The sequence below is a fragment of the Quercus lobata genome, chromosome 6, assembly GCF_001633185.2.
Source record: "Quercus lobata isolate SW786 chromosome 6, ValleyOak3.0 Primary Assembly, whole genome shotgun sequence".
NCBI lineage: Eukaryota > Viridiplantae > Streptophyta > Magnoliopsida > Fagales > Fagaceae > Quercus > Quercus lobata.
In genome coordinates, this window is record NC_044909.1 from 51,871,149 (window position 1) to 51,898,306 (window position 27,158).

Consider the following 27,158-nt stretch of genomic DNA (forward strand, 5'->3'; position numbering starts at 1 on the left):
AAATGTAGTTTCTTCAGGGCCAAGACTGTGCTCTGACCTTGTTCCAGTCCAAGTTCACGGCTATATATTATCATCAAATCAAACCCATATAACTAAGTAAACTAAAATAAATTCTAGGCCCATAAGTCAATATTTCTGACCAACCTTCTCAAAAAAAAAAAAGGACTAATATATGTTCAACCCAAAAAAAAAAGGTCTAATATATGTGACGAATTTGCACTTCCGTCATTTTATCTGGTCGTACACTCCTTCTCCTACCACGAAGTGTTGTTTTTTTTTTTTTTTTTTTTCTTCTCTCTCTCTCTCTCTCTCTCTTAAGGAATCGGTAAGAAATTTTTGTGGCTCTTCTAGAAGACATTACTATTTATTATTACAGTTACTTCCATGACTTGTTACTTTTCTCATCAAAGGTTTTTTTTTTTTTTTTGGTTCATAATTCAATAATTACAATAAAAAAGAGTGTTTTGAAATTTGAACATTAGATATATATCATTTGGAAACATATCAGGAGACATTAGACTATCAGTTAAGGTGATAAGATCTCTTCCAATTAAACCATTCAATTCCCTCTAATTTTTATTTCAATACAAGACATGTGGCATATAAAATTAAAATAAATTAGGTGCGTCACAAAAAATGACTGAATGTCCTAGACCAAAACGGATCGAAGTAGACAAAATAAGACTGAATAGGACCAAAGTGGACCGAATAAGATCAAATTAAACTGAATAAGACCAATGTAGATAGAATGACCGAATAAGAGTAAATGGACCGAATAGGACCGAGTGAAAAGAAAAAGACCAAAGTAGACAGAATAAGACTAAAATGGACCGAATTGGATCAAAGTGGACCGAAGTGGATTGAATAGGACCGAATAAGACTGAAGCAGATTGAATAGGACCGAATAAGACCAAAGTCAACAGAATGGACCGAATTGGATTGAATAGGACCGAAGTGGAATGAATAGGACAGAGTGGACCAGAATTTTTTTTTTTTTTTTTTAATTTATAAATATTAGTCTTTACTCTTTAGACACCTAAAGTAATTTTTTTAGAAATATAAAAAAGATATTATCTAAGGATTTGATTTTTATTGCATTTTTTTTTACATACATGTTATATGCATGACTCCTATGTAATATGTGTGATTCTTATTACTAAGTAAATTAGACTATATAATAAAATGTAAAAATTTAATCTATAGTCTATTTATTAAATATTTTGAAAAAAAAAAAGTTGAAAAATGACCACTCAACTTTGTCAATAGTCTTCTATATTAAATTTAGTTCTATAATAAATTTTTTAGAAAAAAAAAAAAAAAAATTTATCAACATAATTTTGTGAATTTCAAGACTTTCATATGACAATATTTTGTCAACACTTCTAAAATGCTTGAATATGCAAAAGGTGCCCTTAAAAATTAGAGAGAAAAAAGAGAAAGCAAGTAATTGTTAGAATTAATTTGTAATCTTAATAAAGAAATTTCTAGATGATGGCTATTAGTATTTCAGGTCTGTTGGTGTTCTGTATTGAAAATAGGAACTTGGTTTGTTGAATAAGAAAACAAGACATCTCTAGATTTGGCATCATTTTTCTCTTGTTTATCTTGATACCAGCAATCTCTTTTAAAGTGATTAGGAATTTTGCATCTAGTGCATCTAAAACGACATTCCCTTGACTCATTACCAGGTTTCTTGCAAATAAAACATTAACCACTAGAGGTACCTGGTTTTTGTTGGTATTTTTCTCCATTCCTTCCTTGTCCTCTGTTCTGCCCTTCTTTGAAGTTGCCTCGACCTTTTCCATACTGACCCTTCTTTTGGTAATTGCCTCCTCTTTTCCCTTGTTCTTCTTTGGAAAATTCATTATGAGAAACATTCAGCTTTGAATGTACAATTACCAAAAGAAGGGTCAGTATGGAAAATGTCGAGGCAACTTCAAAGAAGGGCAGAACAGAGGACAAGGAAGGAATGGAGAAAAATACTAGCAAAAATGATGTAGAACAGACAGCACTTGCATTCCTGGAACAGCAGGGGCGTAGGAAGTCACAACGCAAGATTAAAGGGGGGTGCCAGTAGGGGCCATCGGGGTAACAGTGTCGGAATTGCATGAAATTTGGCAGGTTGAAGGGAAACGGCATTCTGATCCAGATTCATGACACGTGCCATGAACGTCGTCGAAATTTAGGCGAATTCCTTCATTAAGGCCCCGAAACAATGTTTTTGCTATTTATAGTAATATTTGTTTTTCCTTAATAACTTTTAATTTAAAAGTCAGAATAAGGTCCCGTCTGTTTTGGGACGACCCTTAGGGTCAGTAGTTTATGATTTTGCATTTAACTCAATTTTGCTATTTTTGGTAAAATTCGGTATTTTTGTGACCTAATCGCGTAATTAGGGCGAATTAGGGTTTTTAGACGTTTTTCTCAGTATTTATATGTTTTGTAGCCGTCAGTGGCAAATAGATTATCAATAAATACAGACGTTTTGTCAAATTTTCTTCTGGTGGATTCCAGTTTTATTCTCCTTATGGATTCAGGGAAACCCCTCGTGGATTCGAGGTTTACTACTAGGAACTAACAGTTTAGTTTCTGTTCCATCAAGAGAGCATTGTGTGTGCTTCTCTTCAAGCTTCCGCGACATCAAAAAACCAGGTATCTTCTTAGTGTTGGTCAATTGCTTAGAAAAGGTTATTCTTTATACTTTGATGATTTGATCTATATGGGCACAAATAGGAAGATGGTTGAGGATTTTAAAAAGGCCATGATGAAAGAATTTGAGTAACTGACCCTTAGGAACACAGAACACCAACAGACCTGAAATACTAACAGCCATCATCTAGAAATTTCTTTATTAAGATTAAAAATTAATTCTAACGGTAATAATCAATAATTGCATCAACCAATAAACAAAATTTTAATTATATTTATCTTAACAATTTACATTTCCTAACTCTTTTAATGGCATGTAATGTATGTACCAACACCAATAGCCTAGATTCTTACTATGTAATTAAACAGGGTATTACTAGGGTAAATGCGTTTATTTTTATGTAATTATTTATAGGTGTTGCACTATTATTTATGTAAAATGATTTTTTTTTTTTTTTTTTTTGGTGGTTATTCTCCTAAGATTCACATAAAAAATGATTTGGAATATGACATTATTGCTCAAATTTAGTTGCCTTAACAATAATTGAAACCGAGTCAAACAAATGACAAAATTAAATTTAATAACACGCAATTAAGAATATAAAAAATAATTACACACTTACGTTAGTAGAAATATTTAAATATTTCACATAGCAATCCAGCCGCCAGGCACCAAATTCTCCGTCTTTTAATGGAAAAGTCCATGCCCATCCATTTGACGGTTTAGGAAAGTCCCGATGGATTGACTGTTTGGAAAAAATGCTAATGGATTGACTGACTTACGAAATCAAAATGGTTCTAGTTGCAGTTGAACTACCCACTCCCATCATAATTAATCACGGTTCCTTGCGCCTAGTCGCATGAATACTCAATACATTGAGATATCTTTCAGTCTCCATATAGAGATTACTAGAGATTGAATGTTTCAGACATTAATGAGAGTATGCTCAACATGGGGAGGTTCTCTTTTATTGTACTTCTAGCTCTTGTTGATTTCTTCCTTGAATGCTCACACTTTTGTTGGTGTACAAGTGCAACCTCAACTATTGCCTGCATAGAAGCAGAAAGACTGGCTCTTCAAGACTTCAAAGACAGCCTAACCGGCAACCTCAATCGGCTCTCTTCGTGGACAGGACAAGATTGCTGCAAATGGGAAGGAGTTGGCTGCAACAACAGCAATGGACATGTCATCAAGCTTGACCTCCGAAACCTGGTCTATCCAGATTCATTAGGATATGTTATTGAAGTTTCCAACCGGTTAAAAGCAAAAGCTGTTAACCCGTCTTTGCTGGAGTTGACATATTTGGAGCACTTGGACTTAAGCTGGAATGATTTCATGGGAAGCCCAATTCCCATTTTCCTTGGTTCAATGCAAAGATTGCGGTATCTAAATCTCTCTAATGCACGCTTCAATGGTGTAATCCCTCAGCAACTTGGTAATCTGTCTAAGTTGCATGCTCTTGATCTTAGTAGCGGTCCAAGTGAGTATGATTTTCAGCTCTCAGTAAGAAACCTTCAATGGCTTTCACAAATTTCATCTTTGAGACGCCTTGACTTGAGCTGGGTGAACCTTAGTGCAGCCTTTGACTCGGTTCAGGTACTCAACAAGCTACCTTTTTTGGTTCATTTACGCTTGTCATCATGTGGACTTGATGATCATGTTAGTCAGTTCCATGATTATGTTAATTCCATGTTTCTTGAACACTTTGATATTAGTGTAAACGCACTTCAGGGTCCCATCCCTGGTGTTATTAAGCACATGAGTGTGCTCAAAGTCCTTGACCTTTCAGCCAATGTCTTTAACTCTACAATTCCTCTGTGGTTGGCTAACCTGACAAACCTTGTGCATCTCAATCTTGGCTTTAATAATTTAACAGGTGAAATTCCAAGAGCTTTGGGGAACCTCACTTCTTTGGTTGTACTAGACTTGTCTTTTAATTCATTAGAGGGGGGCATACCAGGTTCTTTGTGGAATCTTTGTAGTTTGAAAGTGTTGGATTTAGCCAACAACAGATTAAATGAGACAATATCAGAGCCTTATAAAACTATATCCGGTTGCACTGGAAATGGTTTAGAGAAGTTGAGTTTGAGATGGAACAAGGTTAGAGGTCCTTTGTCTGATTGGTTTTCACGGTTTGCAAATCTCAAAATCCTTGATCTTGCGAACAACTCGATCTATGGTCCAATTCCAGCATCATTTGGGAGATTGTCCAACTTGAGAATGTTAGATCTTTCTCATAATAGTCTAAATGGAACAGTTCCAGAATCTTTTGGGCAACTTTCAATGCTTGAGAAGTTACTCATGTCCAGCAACCTCTTGCAAGGAACCATTTCTGAAGTTCACTTTGCAAATCTCTCAAGATTAGAAGAGCTAGACATTGGTTTCAACTTTTTGGCTTTAAAAGTAAATTCTGACTGGGTGCCCCCATTTCAACTCAATTATATAAACATGAAATCTTGCAATATTGGGCCTCAATTTCCTGCTTGGCTTCAAACGCAAAAAAGGGTTATCACATTGTATCTCTCTAACACAAGCATCTCAGATGTTCTTCCGCAGTGGTTTCCCAAAATGAAATTTTCCTATCTGGACCTATCCTTCAACCAAATCAGGGGCAGGCTACCAGCATTTTTGAAACCAGATACTCTCTACATGAATCTATACCTGAGTTCCAACAAATTTGAAGGTCCCTTGCCAACTTTTCCTTCCATCCTAAACAGGTTGGATCTCACTGACAACTTAATTTCAGGTTGGATTCCAGAAGACATTGGCAACATGACGCCTACATTGGACAATTTACTTCTCTCTGGTAATCAAATAAGCGGTCCAATCCCAAACTCCTTGTGCAAAATAAATACCCTGCGAGTTCTTGATCTCTCCAAAAACAGGCTATATGGTGACATCCCAGATTGTTGGAGCAATTTCAAGATTTTGGCTGTTCTAGATTTTTCAGCCAACAACCTTTCTGGGTTCATCCCAACCTCATTTGGAAATGCAACATCACTGCAATCTTTGCACCTAAGCAACAACAGTCTTCAGGGAGAGCTTCCGTTATCATTGAGAAATTGTACAGGCATGGTTATTTTCGATGTTGGTGAAAATAAATTATCTGGAAGTGTGCCTAGATGGATTGAGGAGAGTATGTTGCGCCTTGAAATTCTTCGCCTACGATCAAATATGTTTGATGGCATTATTCCTTTAGAAATATGCCAGCTCGCTGAGCTTCAAGTACTTGACCTTGCACACAATAATCTATCAGGAATTATCCCTCCTTGTTTTGGCAATTTGAGGGGCATGATTTCTGGAAATGGGACAAGTAGTATTGGTATTTATAAATGGTCAACTACATATGGCGAAAACATGGTTCAGTTCATGAAAGGGAAGGAGCTCGAGTACACCAAGACACTTAAGTACCTAATTAACATGGATCTTTCTGTAAATAAATTGACAGGAACTATCCCAGAAGAGTTAACAAACCTTGCTGGACTACGTGGCTTGAACTTGTCCAATAACCATTTGAAAGGGAACATGCCTGCCATGATTGGCAACATAAGGTTCTTGGAGTCCATGGACTTCTCAAGAAACCAGCTTTCTGGCTCAATTCCACAAAGCATGTCTGCACTTACGTCTCTAAGCCATTTGAACTTGTCCTACAACAAACTATCAGGACGAATTCCATCAGGCAATCAGCTGCAGACCCTTGATGATCCATCCATTTACATTGGCAACTCTCAACTCTGTGGCTTTCCACTATCAAAGTGTGTGAGTCCGGAGCCACCTCAAGCTGACAATGAAGGGAAAGATGAAGGAAATGGACCTGAGATAGAATGGTTGTATATCTTTATGTCTGCCGGGTATGTGACTGGACTTTGGGGAGTTCTCGGTGTCATGATGTACAAGAAGAATTGGAGGGATGCTTATTTCAAATTTGTGGATGATATCAAAGAGAAAACAATATCAAGATTTAAGGAGAAGGTAGCTACGCCAAATAGGTCTAGGACCAGGAGCAACCACATGGAATGGAGCTGGTAAGCAATAGTTTTAGTTACCCAAATTCTTGGGAAGATGTCCTTTGTTTCTACCTATGATGATTTATCCTCCATCTATATGTGGATGATAATTTCTTATATAAGCTCTATCTTATATTTTGTCACTTTCTTGGTAAACATTGAGATGATGATACAAGGTAAAGACTGTGCACATGTGAAGACAGTTGTTGTTGTTGTTGTTGTTTTTTTTTTTTTTTTTTTGAAGTTTTTTTATGGCTACATTATGTAACAATATTTTGGGTATGAATAAGGTAGAAGCTGCTGCCAATTCTGGATTAGCTAAAAAATAGAAAGTATTTATCCCAATACATAGAGAGAAACTATTGGACCAGGTAAATTTGCACTTGTAAATAGCTTGGAGTGTGTAAGGTCAAGTGGTAAAGAAATGTCTTTACTTTCGATTACCATTTGCCTTTTTCTTTTTCTTTTTCTTTTTTTTCTTTTTTTTTTAATAAATAAATGACAATTAAAGTTACTTTCCACCAGAAGAATTCGATCAAGAATCATCTTCACTTTCCAAGGTTGAGTTTGTGTTATAATTAGCGCCAGTTTTTTTTTTTTTTTAAAAGCAAACAGGGGTATAAGGAAAATTGAAGTATGTTACTTCCAATTTTCAATCAAATGATTTGAGTTGAAAATGATGCTGGCAGTTGTGGCCTGGTGATTTTTGACTATATAAGTGACCAGACGAGAAAGGAGAGTTTTTGTTGACTGTTATAGAACTCCTGCTTCTTTCTTTTCTTTTCTTTTTTAAGGGGAAAACTGTGAATCATAATACTAAGAAAAACCAGTTAGATCAGCTTAAAGTACATCAAGAAAATTTGGAGGAACAAACTCCATCCAAACAACAAAAGTTGGAGACATTTATCTCATTCCTTGCCAAACTATAATCTAACACGATTATGGAAAGTAGAGAAATTTTTTTGAAAAAAGAAGAAGTATTGTGTTTATACTTTCATAATCTAATCTAACATTTAATCCAATACGTGAAAAATGAATAGAAAAATAAAAAATTTTAAACATAAAATTGAATCTGTTTTCTTAAAAATCTCAAATAATAAACTAATGAGATAAAGAAGAAGAAAAGCAAATAAATTTTATTAATTAATTAATATTTTCACTAATTTACCTTTTGAGTTTCTGAGAAAAATTGTATTGTTTTCATTTTCGCACAACATAAAATATATATATTACATTTGTGATTATCTCTATAATAAATGAAAATATGATTAAGAAATACATTGGTATTTATTAAATTAGTCCAAATTGCAAAAAGGAAGTTCAATGACACCACCCTAAAAATATTATCATGCGCAACGCGCAAGTTCGTTATTAATATGATATAATGTTCTGGCCAACAAAATGTTTGGTAACTTGAACTATTATATTCACCCCTAATACATCAATTGTTTGAAATGAAATATTAACGATTTCTAAAAAAGGTACACGTGTTGCTAAATTTATTTAGCACCAACGAGTTCATGGATATCTTGCAACGTTCGTATGATTTTCTCCATTCCGACCTAAACTAAAGAACTCAAATATATGTATGCTAATTTCATATTTAACATGACCATAAAATAAAAAACATAAACATAATAGTAACTATTATTATTATTATTATTATATTACTATTATTATAATAATAATAATAATGTTCCCTTTAGCTTTCTAAAATATCACACTTTGGTTTTAAACATATATCATACAAATAAAATAAAAAGGGGGAAAACTAAATCAAGATATTGATATTACTATACTTTTATTGACCATCTCAATCATAAATAAGATATTCTTCGATCCAAATTTTTGGCGCATTACTAGTTTTAGTAGCATCATAATTATGGATGATAATCATTAGCAAAGCTATATTTTGAATTGAATCAATAGAATTGCACCATTTATTTGTCTGGATGAATAATCAAGTAAGATCAATTACCCCAAACTGAGACACAATTCAATGAAATTTTAAATAAATGTTATGATAAAAACATTTTCCTTGTTGTAAATTAGGCTTTTTGCAAACCTTAGAGTATTATCGTTCCGACTCTTCACTTCTAAACGAATTAACGTAACTAACCATAGAATTTTGGAGCCTAATATTGTAATTGTGTAAGTCTTCGGTGTTTAGTAGTGGTCCTCTTTGTAGATAAAGAGTTTATTTTTTATTTTTTCTTTCAAATTTTTTGTAAAAATATTTTTAAAAAATAATAAATTTATTTTGATTTTCTAGGCTTTACACCATTTTAATAATGTTATATAATATATTCTAAAAAAAATTTAATGAATAGTAAATTATAAATATAGGAAAAAAAAAAAAGAATTGAACCTTATAACAAAATTTTGTAGCCACCTTATCATTTTTTGCAAAATGCTTAAAGTTCTAGTGCAAACAATCGAAACATGTATAGTGGATAATTAAAATTGCCATAAAATATATGTACGTTGATTTCATAATTAACAAGGCTACAAAAAATAAACATGAGTATAAACATAAACATAAATATAACACAAATATAAATAACATATTTTGATTTTTATCTTTATAAAATGTGATCTTTTGGTTTTAAACACACATAATCCAAATAAAACAAAAACGGAAATCAAGATATTGATATCACTTTACATTTATTGACCACATTTACCATAAATAGGATACTATTTCATCCAAATTTGCGACTCATTACTAGTTAAAGATAATTCTGTACAAAAGTAGTTGTGATCAACAGAGCTAAGATAGCAAATAGTTTAAGAATTAAGACCCTAGTTTTAGGGACTTGGCTTGGGTCCATTACACAAGTTAAGATAATGACAAGTCGGGTCCAATGCTCAAGAGTACTAGACCAATCTTTGCCACAATTTTAGAAAACGGTCCAAAAGGGCATGAATTTGAATCTTGTTTTTAAAGAGAAAGTGTGTGAGAGGGCATACATGCACCATGTGCATGGTATACCACCTTGTTCTTGACACTTGATAGCTTCTCTCTCTCTCTCTCTCTCTCTCTCTCTCTCTCAAGTGGATAGTTTCTCTTCTAGTAGTTAAGAAAGAGGGGTAAATACAAATTAGCTTTTGTGATTTGACCATGACATAACATTTAAATCCCTAAAGTTTGTACTGAAATAAATTTGTTAGGTTTTCATCTAAATTAACAAATTTCATATTTGGTGAACGCATTTACCCTTAATTTTATCACCCTTCATCTTCTAAAGCATAGATGGTCAAATCCATTGATTTAACCATAAAAGCACAATAGTGCACAAATATAAAGAAACTTATAGCAAAAAAATGCAAATTGAAGTCCCAAATTCAATTCCCACCAATATAATCTCTTCACTGATCAGTACAATAAGAAATTGAACATAATTAACAAAAACAAGAATTTCAAGTTTAGAAAGAAAAAAAAAAATCAAAATCAAATAGAATACAACCACAAAAGAAAATCCATGGTAATTTGATAAACTCAATCATCAACGTTTTGTAGAATGCAAAATCAATGGAGTGCAGACACTTCAAATGCTAATGAACTTGTCTCCACACAAGATTAAGGGGAAATTAAATTTTACCACTCTAAATTATATGCTAAATTACACTTTGAATCCTAAACTTTTAGGATGATTGAACCCTAGATTTCTTATTCAAACATTGAAGACTTTACCGGTTGAGATAACTAGAAAACACTTGTGAACATGAGACTTGATTTAAATATATATAATATTATTGATAAAGGTATTTTTGACAAAGGTTTAATGATCCTAATGCACCATGTAAGGAAGCTAACAACTCTTACGGGTCCATCAGCTGCACGGAAACGGGTGAAAGACCCAGAGTGGCAATGGTGAAAGTGACGACGCCATGATAAAACTGACAGGATGAAAGGGCTGACGGTGTGGAAAGGCCAATGAGTCCAGCATAGTCTGGCTTGGCCCCCACGAATATCTATACATTGAAATTTCTTGTGTAACACGCAAGAGCATCCCCATTGTTCACCCATATCTCCCTCATATGGAAAACACCCTAAGATCTTGGAAACCCTAAATATCGGACCCTCCTAACTAGGGAAAATCCACACTCTAAAGGGATTTCGATTCGCTACTCACCACTATTTAAGCACCAAATCTCCATTTTTTTTAGGTACGCAAAAACTCCTCAGCTCTCTCACTACAAAGTTTTTAGAATTTTCTCAGTCTCTAACTTGACCTTCGGAGGGTTCTTAGTTGGTGCCACACCAATGCCTTCTGCTTGGTCTTTTCATTCTTGTTCTACAGATATCCATTGGAGCAATTTGGAGCCTACAACTCACTGACGATTTCAGCACATCATCAATTATATTTTTATTTATGTATATTTGTCTAGAAATGTAGTTATATAGACTTGAAATTGGATTGTATAAGTTTGTAAATAGTTCATATGATATTAAAATATAAGTTGTGGTTTTATTGATAACATAAATGGTATATTCATAGTAAAAAATAAAAATTCATAGATTTGTGGAGTAAAAAATTTTAATTATGATATTAATATATATGGAAAAAGAATAAGTTAATCAAGTAACTCGTAAACTTGTTTAACAAAAAAAAAAAAAGAACCAATTTTGAACATGAAATTATGATTAGTAATGAGCTTAAGTATAAAGTAAAATCAAATAAACAAACATGAATGTTTAATACTCGGCTTGACTAGTTTATAATCCAATCTATGAGTTATCTGGCCATTATCATAATGAAGGGATTGACATAAGATAGAATTGACAAAAATGTATAGGTACATGGCATTTTTTATAAATATGATTTGATAGTAGAATGATGAGGAATTTAAGCCTAAATGTTAAGGGTAACAAAACTCTTAACACAATGCAAGTAATTTTAATTGAAAATGAAATTTGCATGTTTTTTTAATTAATAATTTATCGAATATTTGACTTATAGGAAATTTAGATAAAGTTTCTTAGATATATTCAAAGTTTAAACATATAACTGTATTTAAGATAATTTTCTTTCGGTTTAAAAAAAAAAAAAAAAAAAAAACAATTTTCTTTTAAAAAAAAAAAAAAGTTTTAATCTTATTGGTTAGTAAAATTATGTGTTAGATTTAACCGAAAGTGAAATGAGCTGAAACCCACAGAGACTTCTCAGCTTCACCACAAAAAGAAAAAAGAAATGTTGAGAAGAAGACTGTCTTCCATCCTCTCCAACTCAATCCTGTCACTCCGCGCCAATACCAATCCCAATCCCAATGTCATACTCCAACCTTTACGCTTACGCTTCACACAATGCCTTGACTCTACTACTTCCATATTGACTGTCCAGAAAGTGCCCACAGTTTTTGAGAGCATTAGGTGGTACAGCCTTTTGAGTCTGAACGATCTGAGAGACAAGGTCCCGAGGAAGCAGAAGACAAGGAAGGGCAGAGGAATTGGGTCAGGGAAAGGCAAGACTGCTGGGAGGGGTCACAAGGGACAGAGAGCCAGAGGCTCTGGGAAGCTCGGCTTTGAAGGGGGTCAGACCCCACTTCGTCGTCGTTTGCCCAAGCGTGGCTTCCATAATCCATTTAGTCTCACTTTTCAGGTACCCTTTTGTTTTTCTTTTTTGAAAAATAAAAATGGGGTCTTTGTTGTGTTGGTTGGTTGTTGAGAAAGTGCAAGAAAATTGGAGTTTTGGGTTTGTGTTCGATGTGTTTGATGATTTGTCTGTGTTTTGGGTGTTCTCATATATAGTTCCCGTGTACATGGATTGTGCCCCCTTTGCAATATAAATCAATTTCTTACTTAAGAGAAAAAAGGAAAAAGAAAAAGCAAGTGAAGCAATCTGTTTTCATCAACCACATAATGGATGTAATTCTTGTTAACTGCTAGTTCTGTCATTGTATAAATCATTGAGGATAGAAGTCAATGTCTGATATCTAAGTAAGGACAATAGAGCAAATACTGTAATAGCATATTTGTCTTGGTTGGTAGATTCAAGTACTACATTAGAGGGTCCTGGGTTAGCTCTACTGGCTTCAAGTTATCATTCATATTCTAATCACTATCGACATGAAAAGAATCTAACTTGTTTCTAATAAAACTTATAATTATCAGGAAAAGAGGGCTTCTAACTTGTTCGTCGCTAAAAGTGCATCAAGTTTTGAAATTAGTGGGTTATTATATTGTTTGATTAATGATTATGCCTTTGAACCACCAATCAAAAAAATGCTTATGCCCTTAAACTACAAGCTTAGATTGTTTACCATGTTCTAATATTCTATAACATTTTGGATGGATTTAAAAGTCGTTGCAGTAAAGTTCTTGCTGAAGTTGTTGCAGTAACAGTTTTGACATAATCTCTGTATGTACGAGGGGAGTGCCAATTGGTCATTGAGGTTTGGCTTGGTAGACAAGTGGGGCTAGGTTTGGATGTGTCAAGTAAATTTTTTTTTTGTATGTCAGTTGTAATCTTTCCAAGCTGAGTAATAATGGAGGCCCAAACTTAAAAGGTCCCACCTAGAGGATAAATTGAAAATTAAGTGAATAGAGATTTTGGGACATGACCCAGCAAAAGTAGTGGGCTGATCAAACTTTATGTGGACGGCCATTTTAGGAGATGATCGCTTGAACCCATGAATCTGGGGTGGTTAGTCTTACACGAGATGATGAGATTTTGCAATTTAGGCCTAGAATTTTCCTAAAATTTGGGAGTTTGCTCCAATATTGCTGCTAGATATTGGCCGTGGAATATTTTTTCTAAGTTGCATGAAACCTGGACACCTATCCTTATTCTGTAGAAGTAATGCTTTGGGGTCATACCTACACTTAAGGAATCTGACATATCTGTAGATCCTAAGGATCATATATTAAGAGTAGTAATTAGTTACTGGGAGGCAAATACATAGTATAACAATCTTGCCAGCTTCGTAAGCTTGTTGCATGCTAAATTTCAATAATTTGGCGATGATGGGCACCTAGATCACCACCCTGCTACAGCCTCCACCACACAGCCCACCTCAACCATCAAACAACCACCATCGCATGCGAACTCACCATGAAATGAATGATAAAAAATCAAACCCATTTTCAATGAACTGAATCAACAACCCCACTTGCAAATCCTGAGTACTTCGAGACTGTCACCAACGAAGATCTAGGTGAGTTTGGGTATTTGGAGTGATGCCACTTAGATTATGCTGATGCTGGGTTGTCTTTCAGAATATGCTGAGCTGGGTTGAGTTCTTGGAGCAATAGGGGTTGCTAGACATGAAATCCCAAATAAAGGAGAGAGAGAGAGAGAGAGAAGAAATAAAGGGAAAAAAAAATGTTGTGTGTGTGTGAGAGAGAGAGTGAGAGAGGGGGGGGGGGGGGGTAGAAGAAGATAAGGGAGGGGAACAATGACAAGACGCCATTGTAGTTAAAGGTGAGCGCCCTTAGTAAGGCACTCACCGTTAGAGTCTAGGAGAGCAAGGTGACCACCTTAAGTAATGAAAACGGCACTAAGGCAAGAGCCTTAGCATTTATTTATTTTTATTTTTATTTTATTTTTATAGAAGTTTTTTGAAAAACCTATTATTAGATTATTAATTTAAAAAAAGCATGTTATAAAACCTATTGTTAAAATAATTAATAGATCCTAAACCAAGTTAGTCCTATTTTGAAATTATTTGGTAGACCTAATTTATTCATGCAACGCATTTAAAAACATTTCATTTTATAATATTTCCATACAATAGGTACATATGATTTAAGTTCTATATGTATAATAAATATTTTTTGAATTTTGTGCCTCGCTTTACTTGCGCTAGCGCCTTTTTGTCACTTCACGCCTTGGGTGATACAAGGCCATGGTGCCTTAAGGTCGCCTTTTGCCTTTGACTACCTTGCAAGATGCTCTATTTTTTATTTTTTATTGTAAGCCATGTGATCTCTCCATTAGCAATTAGATGGAACACTGATAGAAGGGTCTATTGGTATAATACTAAATTGGTGGGGGAAAAAATAGATTAACAAGGTCTTATTTCAACAACATAAAAGTTTACAGGGTCTTAGTGAAATTTAACCCCCCCCAAAAAAAAAAAATTGATGTCATCTATATTTGTGCCTCTACTTATATTTTGGTGCTGTGTTATTTATAATCCAGAGTATAGGTTCAGGTGGTTTCATTATATTCTCAATGGGTCATAAAAGTTAACATTCATCAACAGTTTAAAATGTTCAATTATGTTATTGAATAATTTATATGTATGATGTATAGGGATGAGAAGAACATTTGTTTATCTGCAGAAGTTCACAGCTAATAGTTAGTTTGGTAACTCTTGCTTTTTACCACAAAAACTCATATGTTAGGCACCTTTGCTTTTTTTTCTTTTTCTTTTTTTGTTTTGGGGGGGGGGGGGGGGGGGTTAAACATTACTATGTTCATTTAGAAGCTTTGACTAAAAGAACTTATTGTTTATTTAATTTGTTTATCACTGATTTGCATCCAAATAAAAAAAGTTAGTTTATTTTCTTTGTCTGGATCTCGATCTTTTGTTGCAGAATTAATGGCTATGGCAGGAGCTCCTATTACGAATTTTCACACACTCTCTCTCTCAATATTTAGGATAGATTGATCTACTTGACCTTTCTTGTTGAAAAGAGTGTTCTGATTGTGTTACCTTTCATTAAATTTACTTCCTGATAACTACTTGAGCATAAATGCCAAATTTATAAATCTTCATCTTTTCTGGCAGCCAGTAGGCTTGGGAAAAATTGCCAAACTTATAAATGCTGGGAAGATAGATTCTTCTGAATTGATTACAATGAAAACACTCAAGGTACATTTACTTCCTTCTCTAGTTTCCAAATTTGAACCATTTCCTTTCCTTCATTCGCTTTGGCTCATTCTGGCTATAACTATTGCAATAGGATACAGGGGCAATAGGAAAGCAAATAAAAGATGGAGTAAGATTGATGGGACGAGGTGCTGAACAAATCAAGTGGCCAATTCATCTGGAGGTGAATCTTTATCTTAGGTCTTTCTGCGTTATATACTGACCATGCCTTTTCTTCCATATAGTCGAGGCATCATTCATGCTTCATATTGAATTTTTTTGCTTTTCTGTCACAAGTATTGTTACTGCACCACTGTCATAAGTATTGTTCAGGCATCATTCATGCTTCATATATCAACCTGGTGGGTTGAGACTTGAGAGTGCTGCTGCACCTCTTCAACCAGATGTTGAATATAGAAAACAAAAATGATGTCATCTATATCTATGCCTCTATTATACTCAACTGCACCACTTCAACCAGATGTAGAATACAGAAAGAAAAAAAGTGATATCATCTATTTCTGTGTCTCTATTTATATTTTAGTGCTGTATTACTTATAAAAAAAATCTGTTCGTGCTGTATTATTTTAATCCCACAGTTTAGGTCCTGGTGGTTTTATTATATTCTCAATGATCATAAAAGTCAACATTTACTAAAATCTTGAAATGTTCAACTTTGCTATTGAATAAATTTTTTTTTTATGTATGATTCATATGGATGAGTAAAATATATATTTATATATAAATTTTCAGAGCTTAGTAGTTTTATTCCAAAAAACAAGGTTCATGGCTAAGTAACTGGTTTGAAGACTCTAGGTGTTTACCATATTTATGTGCTGCACTTTCAATGAGACATCAGGTGTTTTTAAATTGAGTAACCCTTTGGAGTTCATCGGTGTATCCTTTGTGTGCTAGTTTGTCAAGAAAATATCCAAGATGTATCCTTAGTTTAGAACTAAACACTTTTATCTGGATATTTCAAGCACCAGCAGAGCGCTCTTCGTGAAACACAAAACCATACTTATATATGACGTTGACAGGTTTCAAGGGTCACAGTTAGGGCAAAGGAAGCAGTTGAAGCTGCTGGTGGGTCTGTTAGAAGAGTGTATTACAACAAATTGGGCTTCCGAGCACTGCTCAAGCCTGAGTGGTTTGAAAAGAAAGGCAGGTTGTTGCCCAAAGCAGCTAGGCCTCCCCCGAAACAAAGGGATAAAGTTGATAGCATCGGCCGATTGCCTGCCCCAACCAAACCTATACCATTTTCAGTTGACGAAAAGGAGGCAGCCTCCAGTTCATCTGCTTAATAAACCAACCGCGCAGTTTGTTGGCTCATTCAAGAATTGGTATTTTGATGACGAGTTAACATGTAAGCAAATTTTGTTTCCTTTAAGATTGTAGGTGCAGTAAATTTCAATATGCTTTGCACAAGCTAGTTGCTGTGCTTCAAAACAAAATTTGAACAGACCGAGGGAAAATGCTTTTGAGCGATCTCAACAGAGTGAGGAAAGCTTTCTACTTTGTTATTGTCTACCTTATTTCAAACGTCTTCAATGTTTTGTTGAACATTGGATGATGGATTCTAGACCCTCCTGTCCCATACTGCCAGGACCTTATTGGCTTTGGATACAAGCTCCAAAGCTTTATCCAAGTCCTAAGCTTCTTCAACCATCCAAATGGTTATACTGCCCGAACTTGAATTTGATTAGTAATGCTTATAACATTTTGGGTTTTTTTTAATAATGATTTTTCTTTTTGAAAGAATCAAATGGTTATGATAATGATATGTTGATAGCTTTTCCTTTAAAGAAATCATTGGGGCTGCACGCCTGCACCTGCCCTCAATTTACCGTATAGAAATCAATATTAAACATTAAATTAAAGTTGGTCTATTCTATTTTCTGATTGGTTTTTAATGTACATTCTGAATCCTATTCTAAAGTCTGCGGATCCTTGACATCAGTGATTTCAGGTGAAATGGACAAGCTTGGGTTCGATCTAAACTAAACTCATGTATATGATCACTTAGATGATTTCTGCGTACAAAATTTGCCAATTTGGACAAACATATGTTTAGTTTCTTTCCAAAACTAAACGATAAGTTAAGAACAGGTTACACACCTACAAATCTACAATATAAATAAAATTATAAATTAACGAAAAAAAGAAATAAGAAAGAATTATTAAAATTTCACATGATTTGTGCGTTTCATTTTCCCTAGATAATTGTGAGGACAGAGACATACATACGGAGCCGAGTGTCAACAACCTAAACACCATTGGCCCAGGGTTTGTTGCTTGGCGTGAATATCTCTTTTTTTTTTTTTTTTTGGATGAACCAGAAATTTACTAAGAGAGAAAACAAACTACATAGGCAAACAAGCCTCACCCTGAATAACAGAAACAAAGAAGGGGGGCTGTTAGCAACATCAAAAGAACCAAAAAAATTACAAGCGAAAGACCACTTTGCTAGAGAATGAGGAGCCATATTGCACAACCTGGGCACCCAACAAACGGAAACCTTAGAAGAAGATGCCAAGAGAATTCGAGAGTCATCACAAATGGACTTGATTCTCGAAGGGGGAGCAGCTTCCAAGTCAAAAAGAAGATTGGAACAAACTTGAGAGTCTAATTCTATGATAATCGCCTCAAACTCCAAGTTAGCTGCCAAGGTTAGAGCCCATTTAATAGCTTCAGCTTCTACTTGAAGAGGGAAGATGGTATTCACTCTCTTAGAACAAGCAAAAACCAGCTCCCCTCTCCAGTCTCTAGCGACAGATGCAATGGAAGAACAATGAGGGCCCACAGCAGCATCAACATTAATCTTGATTGAAGAAATGGAGGGAGGGGTCCACTGATGTGAAGGAGCCAAGGTGGCCTCGCTTGAGACAAAAGGCCTAGCAAACTTGTGTTCAAGAAATAATTTAGAGATTCTAGAAGATAGCTCTTCAACCTTTATAGCAACACCTTCAAAAAGAGAAAGATTTCTCTGCTTCCAGATAACATCACATAAAATAGCTCCAAAAAGTAAGAAGTCTTCCCTTTGGCACACAGTAAGCTCCTCGGCAAAAGGAGGAGAGAAGAGAAAATTAATGAGGTCATGAATGGAGGCAAGGCCAAGTGAGTCAGTTCTCACACCCCACTGATTGCGAAACCAAAGAGACTTAGCAATAGGGCAAAGAGCAAATATGTGGAGACACGATTCATCAGACAAGTTACAAAGAGGACACCCCACCTCAACATTGGAAAATTGACTAATGACATCTTTGGTAGGTAGAACATTTGCAGCAATTCTCCATAAGTGCATTTTCAGCCTTTCATGCAGGCTAGACTTCCACACTTGGCCCAGGGAGAGGTCTATCATCAAAGGAGGGGAAGAAATTTTGCCCAACCAGTAAGCATATTTGATTATTAATTTCCCTGAATTTGTGAGGATCCAAGACCAACAATCAGCACTAGGGAAAGAGGGCAAAGGTACCAGCCTAATAATGTCCACCACCGAATTCTCAAAGAAATGCCGAAGTTTAGCAATATCCCAACCACTGCAATCTTGATTCAAGAGTTGAGAAACAATCAAAGCAAGATCTGGATTTACACCAACCTTGGGAGATGGGATGAAACCTGGTAGATTTGGGACCCACGAGTCTGACCAAGTTCTAATGGACTCACCATTACCCACCAACAAACAAGTTGCTTCAAATAATAGGTGTTTAGTGCCAACAAGACTTTTCAATGAACAATGATCAACCACATTTTACTTTTCATTACTATCATAGTTCTAGTACATAGGGTTTTTAGTCAATATACATATGGTAATATATACGTGCATAAGAAATATATTTAAAAAAATTTATGAGAAAAAAGTAATTAGTATTTTTTACTACTTTTTTATATTTTCTATAAAAATAATATCACAAATTTTCTAAAATGATTATGATTTATTAAATTGTCATAAAAACACTCGTTAACATGACCTTTTGTAAATTGTAAAAAAAAAAAAAAAAAAAACTAGAAGAACACTTATAAATATACACATAAAAAGAATGATAAAAAGTTTGGCTATAAACTTAATTGTAGCCTAAGGCTACAACTTTTACTCTATATTTTCATTGGATGTGAATTTTGACAAATTCATCATTCGATTGTATTTTCTTTTCATATCCTTCGTGCTTTCAAAACTTCGAAAAGGTCAAAAAAATAGCTATGTCATCAATTAATTATTTATGTTGCAAGTTTTTGTTGTCTAAAATTATACATAAAAAAAAAAAAGTTTATGAATCGTACAATAAAATATCTTATTAGTACCAAACTCGACATGTGTATTAAAATCGTAAAAAACATATAATCCAATCATTAGATTCTCAAAATATATAATAATCTTAAATTTTTATTTAAGGAATATAGCCAAACTTTGTCTAGAAAAGGAATATTCGAATAAAATATAGGATAAATTGCAAATTACACCCCTAAAGTTTGAGATTGAATGAATTTTACACCCTGAAGTTTCAGAATTTGGATTTTACCCCTGAAGTTTGGTGATGTTTGGATTTTACACCTTAACGTTTCAGAATTTGGATTTTACCTATTTTAGGAGTGTTTGGATTTTACTTCCTAAAGTTTTTGATTGTTTTGATTTTACACCCTAAATTTTCAAAATTTATGGAGTAAAATCCAAATAACCCTAAACTTTAGGGGGTAAAATCCAAACATCCTAAACTTTAAGAAGTAAAATTTAAATTTTAAAATTTTATGGTGTAAAATCCAATCATCCCCAAACTTTAGGAATGTAATTTACAATTTACCCTAAAATATATTGCAATTTTTAACCAAAACCTCCTCTGAGTCCCGTCTCTCTCTCTCTCTCTGAGACAGAGCGAGCCGGGTCTGGCTCCCCTCCCGTTCAATTATCTCCCATTCTCTCCCATTTTAAAATAGATGAATGACATGTGGCACATAAATGATCTAAAGGTAGGAAAAAGGACACGTCAAACCCCATTTATTTCTCAAGCTATCTTCTCTCTTCTCTTCTCTGCCCCTTCTCTCTTCCCTCTACAACATCACCTTCGTTCAAACTACCTTCTCTTACACTAAGCACATTGCAAAGTGCCTAACCAAAGTGAAGAGGAAAGCTTTCAGGAGGATCTCAGTAGCAGAGCGATACTTTGTGGAGTGGCCTGACTGGATAAAAGGTAAGAGTTCGATGACTCTTGGTTCTTCGTTGACGGTTGCAAGATTTCTTTTCTTTGATTTTTGGTGGCTTGATTCGGTGGTGGTGGAATGGGTCTCGGCTAGGATTGGTGGTAATTTGCAACGCTGCTGTTCTGTGATTCCGATGTGGGTGATGTCCTTGGGTATTGATGGTGACAGCAAGGTATTACAATTGTTTTGATTATGGGATTACGGTGATACTAAGATTTTTCTTTGGGTTTTTTATAAGAACACAACGCAAGGAAGGTTTTTTTTTTTTTTTTTTTTTTTTGGGTATGGGTATTCTAGTGGGAATGGGTTACTGATTTCGTTACTCATTTCCTAATTTTGATTGTAAAAGTTCACAAAATGAGTTGAATTCATATACAAGTTTCTAGCTGTTATTATTACACAAGTTTTGGTTTCTGAAAGTATTATATTTGCATTCATGTAATATATATAATAAAAAAAATGATCTTTTTATTGATTCCTTTGAAGAGCTCAGGTAGTTTGAAACAATGATGAATTTGTTAAAAACTCTTTGAATTTTTGTGTTTTGTTACTTTGCATACCCAATTCATTGGCAATGGGTAGGCACAGAGGTGTTGCAGAGGGAAGAGAGAGGGGCAAAGAAAAAAAAAAAACTTGAGAAATAAATGGAGTTTGACTTGTCCTTTTTCCTACCTTTAGATCATTTATGTGCCACATGTCATTCATTTATTTTAAAATGAGAGAGAACGGAAGATAATTGAATAGGAGGGGAGCCGGACCCAAGTGAGCCCACTTCAAAAGTAGTGCTGCAAACAAAGGGAGAGGCTCCCCTCCCGATCAAAACTCTCCCATTCTCTCCCATTTTAATATAGATAAAGGAGACGTCAAAAAAAAAAAAAAAATATATATATATATATATGTATATATAGATGAAGAACACGTGGCAGATAAACAATCCAAAGGCTAAAAATATGCCATGTCATTCTCTCAATTATTTTTTTCTCTTTTTCCCTTCTTTTCCTCTTTCTCCCGTCAGCACTCTCTACACCAAAGAAACCGTGGCAGTTGGGATTGATGTGGCGGTGAGTGTTGTGGCTAGAGCGTTGACGCCGTCGAGGCTGGCTAGGTCCGGCAGTGGCGCACGAAACGGAGGTCCTCCGATGAGCTTGCGGTGGAGCGAAACTAGATAAGTTGGGCCGTTTGGTTCGACGGCAGAGGCTGGGTTTTTTTTAATGTGGGTTTGGTTTCTCTAGATTTGTGAATATGGATAGAATGAATATGCATTGTGGGTGGTTGATGGGTTGATAGTGCTTTTTATTTTTATAGATGGTGGTTTTGGAGAATTGGATCAGATTTTATGTGAGTTTCAGGCATAGGAATTCACAGATAAATCCCACCATCAATAAAAGTTCATGTTTTTCAATCGACGGAAAGGCAAGTCCTGCACCTTTGCCTTCGTTTCCGATGGCTCTGTAAAAATTTATCATCAATAAGAACATGCTTCGTAAAAAAAAATTTGTAACGTGTTTTACTTTCTACCGTTAGATTTGTTACTTGCCACGTGTCCCCCATCTGTATTAAAATGGGAGGAAACATGAGAGTTTTAAAAAGGAGGGGAGCCTCTCCCGCAAAGAAACTACTCTTTATAAAAAAAACAAACGCACAAAACCTAAACTCAAAAAACTCTAACTGCCGCGTTCTGTGTCTGTGAGACTTGGAAAATGGTAAGCAAAGCAATGGAAATGGCTGTGACAAACCCACTCACCTGCTTTACTTCATCAAAGCCTCTTTCCAATCCTTCTTCCATTCTTAGGGCTTTCACCGTTAGATGCTCTGTCTCTCTCTCCTCCGACCGTGCCTCCACAGGTAACCCTATCATACTGTGTTTTTTATGTTTACTAATTTTGCTTCATGCATTAGGAAATTTAAACAATACTATATATATTTTGTTTCTGAACTTTTGATTGTGTCAATTCGGTCTATGGTGTTACTGAAATAACTTAGTGAAATCGGTTTACAAATTGAGTGATTAAAGCTGTGGTTCAAATTTGATTAGTATTGATAAAAGACCGAAGAGTTCAAAGGAAGCATGATTTGTTCTATTTTTTTTTAGCTTTTAATTTTGGTGGCAACGGTGAAATTGAACCGTTTTTTGAAGACTATATTGAGGGTAATGATCGTTGAGGAACGAAATTGAACACATAATTGAGAGACCGAAAACGGTAGTTTAGCCGGAAAGCTTATGTAAAAATTACTATCTATTTTAGAATAAGAACCCACTTTTTTCTATATTAGCTAACCACTTTGCAAACTGCCCACACTTGATTATCTATTCTATACTCCTGTTTCGTTAAAATGTCAAATTTTCTTGATTTGAACGGGCACACTATAGCAAAATCTTATTTTGTATAATGAATAAATAAGCTGATGGGTGTGTGTTTTTTTGGGGTTTATTGGCCAAATTTGGGGGCTTATGTTGTTTTAGCTGAACTGATGTGAATGCTCTATCACTATAGCCATCATTACTCATATTGTAATCTATATACATATAGTTATGGTACTTGAAAGTTGATGCAATCTTTATTGCTTTAGGTGTGGCAGAAAGACCTTGGAAAACTTCAGATGCTAGACTTGTGCTCGAAGATGGTTCAATCTGGAGGGCTAAGTCATTTGGTGCTTCGGGAACACAAGTTGGTGAAGTGGTATTCAATACGTCTTTGACAGGGTGAGCTGGTCTATGAATTCTTTATACCTGGATAAGCAGTTTTAAAATTTTCATTTCTTAAGATTTGTTAAGCGTGCCACATAGGCTAATCCAGTGTTATTAACTTGTGAGAGTTTGTTTGTCCCTGCATATTTCATGTTGTATTCTCAACTATCCACTGGGCACCCTTGCATTGGCTTGGACTGTTGATACAAAAATAGGGTGGCCTTTTTCCATTAGCTAGAAGAAACTTTTCTATTGTTATTGATGGTGTTTCATCAATTTTAGTTGTGGGTATGGTTTAACTTACACAAATAACTGCACACCTTTGAAACTAATTTATGTTATCTGGAAGTACAACTAAGTCAAGGAACTTGCATTTTCTCGCTAAATTTACAGTAATATAGTTGTTAGTGATATAGATGCTTCCACAATTGCACGTTGTTTACAAGGGTGTGATGTAGTAAAAAGTGATATCATAGACATTATCAGTCAGTGAGGAAATTACTTATAAATAAAAACAAGAAAAAGAATCAGCTAGTGAAGAAAGTCATGAGAAATATATTAATTCATACATTATATCAAATATCTTTCTTGTTTCTAGCACATCAATATGCTGACAGATACCTGCGTTGCCAATTATGACCAAGTTCTGTCCAACATATCAGTGCTGATTTGGGATTTGAGAAATGTTTTTTTCATAAAGATAACAGAATGTTAGCATTTCTAGGCCAAAATTGGATTTGAAAGAGCAAGCCAGAGAAAAGAAGCTTTGAGATAATATACTTTCATCCTAATCTCATCTACTGAAAAAGGGGACCTGCTTTACAATATTGTCAATCTATTAGAAAACCAGCCACTGTTAGGCATGTTAAGCAAGTTGCATGGAAAAGTTGGGATTCACAAAACACGAAGTATTGAACATGATATGCACATTTGAATGAGCAGTAACATTTTATACTTGATGGCTTAAAACTAATCAAGTGTTATTATTAATTGGATGCTGATGATTGGTTTTGATTGTATGAATTATATGTTATGATGGAAATGAAAGGTGTACTTTTTTGCACTTGGAGCTTCCACAAGAAGTTCACACTTGTACATGTTTAACACTTGTAACATGCTTCTATTTTAGATCAAGGAGTGCTTTTCGTTTGGTACTTTGTGCTTTAACCATGCCTAGGTGCACTTTTAACAATAGTGAGAGAACTTATTATTAAGGTTCATGAGTTGACTAGTTGTGCAATGTGCATGCTCATTCTTGGAATTTGATTTTTGGTTGTATTACATGTATACTGCAGGTATCAAGAGATTCTTACAGACCCTAGTTATGCTGGACAGTTTGTCCTGATGACAAACCCGCATATTGGCAACACTGGTGTAAATTTTGGTGGGTGAAATTTGTACGTTGAATCATTTCAAACTCTTATGTCTTGGATACTATTTGAAATCTAATTTCGATGTCTTTCATGTCAGATGATGAAGAATCAATGCAATGCTTCCTTGGTGGTCTAGTCATTAGAAGCTTAAGTATCAGGTACAGTTTGTTAATGCTGCTTTGGACTTTCATGCTAGCGACTTTGTTGTTGAGCTGTGCTCATTTATTATTTTATAAATTGCTTCCAGTACTTCAAATTGGAGATGTGCAGAAACACTTGGTGATTATTTAGCAGAAAGGAACATCATGGGGATTTGTAAGTTATTTAATATAGCATGAGTTATCTTAAGACCAATACTTTTGACATGTGCAATTTTAAATTATTGAGCTATTCTCTCCATGTAACTTCTGACCTCCCTTCTGCTTTCGATGCTGTGCCATTATCCTGCAGATGATGTTGACACACGTGCTATTACCCGTAGATTAAGGCAAGATGGAAGCCTTATTGGTGTTTTGAGCACAGAAGAATCAAAAACAGACGAGGAACTGTTGGAATTGTCCCGTTCATGGGACATTGTTGGTAAGGATTTGATGCTGTTAGTTAAAGGGATTTGTAAATATTAACATTTCAAGTGGGGGATGGGGGATTTTTACCTGGATGTCTCCATAGATGTCCATTGGAAACACTAAGAGGTGCCAGTTGACCTAAAGGTCATTGGCCAAATATTAAAATTTTAAGTCCCTATTCCCTAGTTTTTCTGCTAAAATTTTAAGTCCATAGTTTTCTTGCTTTTAATTTGCAGGTGTTGATTTGATAAGTGGTGTTTCATGCAAGACACCTTATGAATGGACTGACAACACAAAGTCACAGTGGGATTTTAACGCCAATGGGAGAGATGGAAACACTTTTCACGTTAGCATTATTTAAGTTTTTTTGAAATTACTATCCCTAAATAATTTGGCATTTTTTCTCACTATTTTTTGTTGTTTTTGTATGAACTGAAGGTTGTTGCATATGATTTTGGGATCAAACATAACATACTTAGACGCTTGGCATCCTATGGCTGTAAGATTACAGTTGTCCCTTCAACATGGCCAGCTTCAGAGACTCTAAAGATAAAGCCAGATGGGGTTCTTTTCAGCAATGGCCCCGGAGACCCTTCTGCGGTTCCTTATGCTGTTGAAACAGTGAAGGAAATACTGGGGAAGCTTCCTGTTTTTGGAATATGCATGGGTCATCAGTTGCTTGGCCAGGCATTAGGAGGTAAAACCTTTAAAATGAAGTTTGGTCACCATGGTGGAAATCATCCGGTTCGTAACCTTCGGAGTGGCCATGTTGAAATTAGTGCCCAGGTGTGTTAATTTTATTTAACTCTTATCTATTAACTTTTTCTCTCCCTTAATCACATTTGAACTTTTCTCTGAGGAACAGTTAAATATGACATTGACGAATGGTTTTTTTTTTTTTTCAGTAATACTGATACATTAGTAATTTAAAACTAAGAATTCACAGTTTGTCAAAGTAATGTAATTCGTTTGTAAATAATATATATATTTTCCATGGGAGTGTTTTCACGATAAATTTATAAATTGGCAGAATCACAACTATGCAGTTGACCCTGCATCACTTCCTGAGGGTGTGGAAGTAACTCATGTCAATCTTAATGATGGAAGCTGTGCTGGTCTTGCCTACCCTGCACAAAACATCATGTCTCTTCAATATCACCCTGAAGCATCCCCAGGACCTCATGATTCAGACAATGGTAATGGACACCCTCTCTCTCTCTCTCTCTCTCTCTCTCTCTTTCGCACATGCACATATAGAATCAATTTTCACCCATTGGGAAGGTGCTCACATCATTTGTATTAGAGCATTCCTTGAGATATGTATTAAAGTAAGTCATGGCTAATGCAAATCTCAAAGAATTCCGGAGTCCAACAGGCTAAATGGATGAGAGAAGAGCTGTTTTTGTGGATTTCCTTTTTAATTCTTCTTTGCAGCTTCTCTATGCCCATATTGTGAATTATGTTTGTATAGAACGTATGACATAACTTCCATCACAGTATTGACATAAGGTTTTCTTGCTACAGCTTTTCAGGAATTCATAGAGCTGATGAAGCGAGCAAAAGAAAACGCTTAAGCACACAAGGTGGCAGTTTAAGCAATCTTAGTAATGTCCATGAAGTTCACATCGGCTATTTTATGTGGAGGAGACTAGTGTTGTATTGTCAGTTTTGTTAATGTTTATAGGATTGGTAAAATAATTGACAATGTTCTAAATTGAACAAGCCATTGATGATTTTAGAAGAATGAATGATTTAAGATATGTTGATGCAGGCAGGGGTCAATCTCAGTTTTATCTTTTTTTATTTATTTTTAAGTGGTAGGGGCAATTTTGTAGTTTCATGATGGGTTGTGCTGGTCCA

General features: G+C 34.9%; 3 protein-coding genes across 3 annotated transcripts; all 3 read left to right on the top strand.

Moving 5' to 3' along the window:
- The first annotated feature begins 3,601 nt into the window (after window positions 1-3,601).
- LOC115950471 (receptor-like protein EIX2) lies at window positions 3,602-6,679 on the top strand. Its single transcript, XM_031067666.1, has one exon. It carries the CDS (start codon window positions 3,602-3,604, stop codon window positions 6,677-6,679), a length of 3,078 nt encoding a protein of 1,025 aa, XP_030923526.1.
- A 5,112-nt stretch (window positions 6,680-11,791) lies between these two features.
- On the top strand, window positions 11,792-17,194 carry LOC115993879 (50S ribosomal protein L15-like). The gene is made up of 4 exons (XM_031117862.1): window positions 11,792-12,260; window positions 15,394-15,477; window positions 15,569-15,658; window positions 16,515-17,194. The coding sequence occupies exons 1-4, from the start codon at window positions 11,853-11,855 to the stop codon at window positions 16,776-16,778; spliced, it is 846 nt and encodes a 281-aa protein (XP_030973722.1). The 5' UTR covers window positions 11,792-11,852; the 3' UTR covers window positions 16,779-17,194.
- Window positions 17,195-22,273: 5,079 nt separating this feature from the next.
- On the top strand, window positions 22,274-27,091 carry LOC115995429 (carbamoyl-phosphate synthase small chain, chloroplastic). The gene is made up of 10 exons (XM_031119995.1): window positions 22,274-22,515; window positions 23,242-23,374; window positions 24,655-24,743; window positions 24,830-24,890; window positions 24,980-25,047; window positions 25,183-25,311; window positions 25,535-25,644; window positions 25,737-26,084; window positions 26,329-26,494; window positions 26,823-27,091. Exons 1-10 carry the CDS (start codon window positions 22,371-22,373, stop codon window positions 26,870-26,872), a joined length of 1,299 nt encoding a protein of 432 aa, XP_030975855.1. The 5' UTR covers window positions 22,274-22,370; the 3' UTR covers window positions 26,873-27,091.
- The last annotated feature ends 67 nt before the right edge of the window (window positions 27,092-27,158 follow it).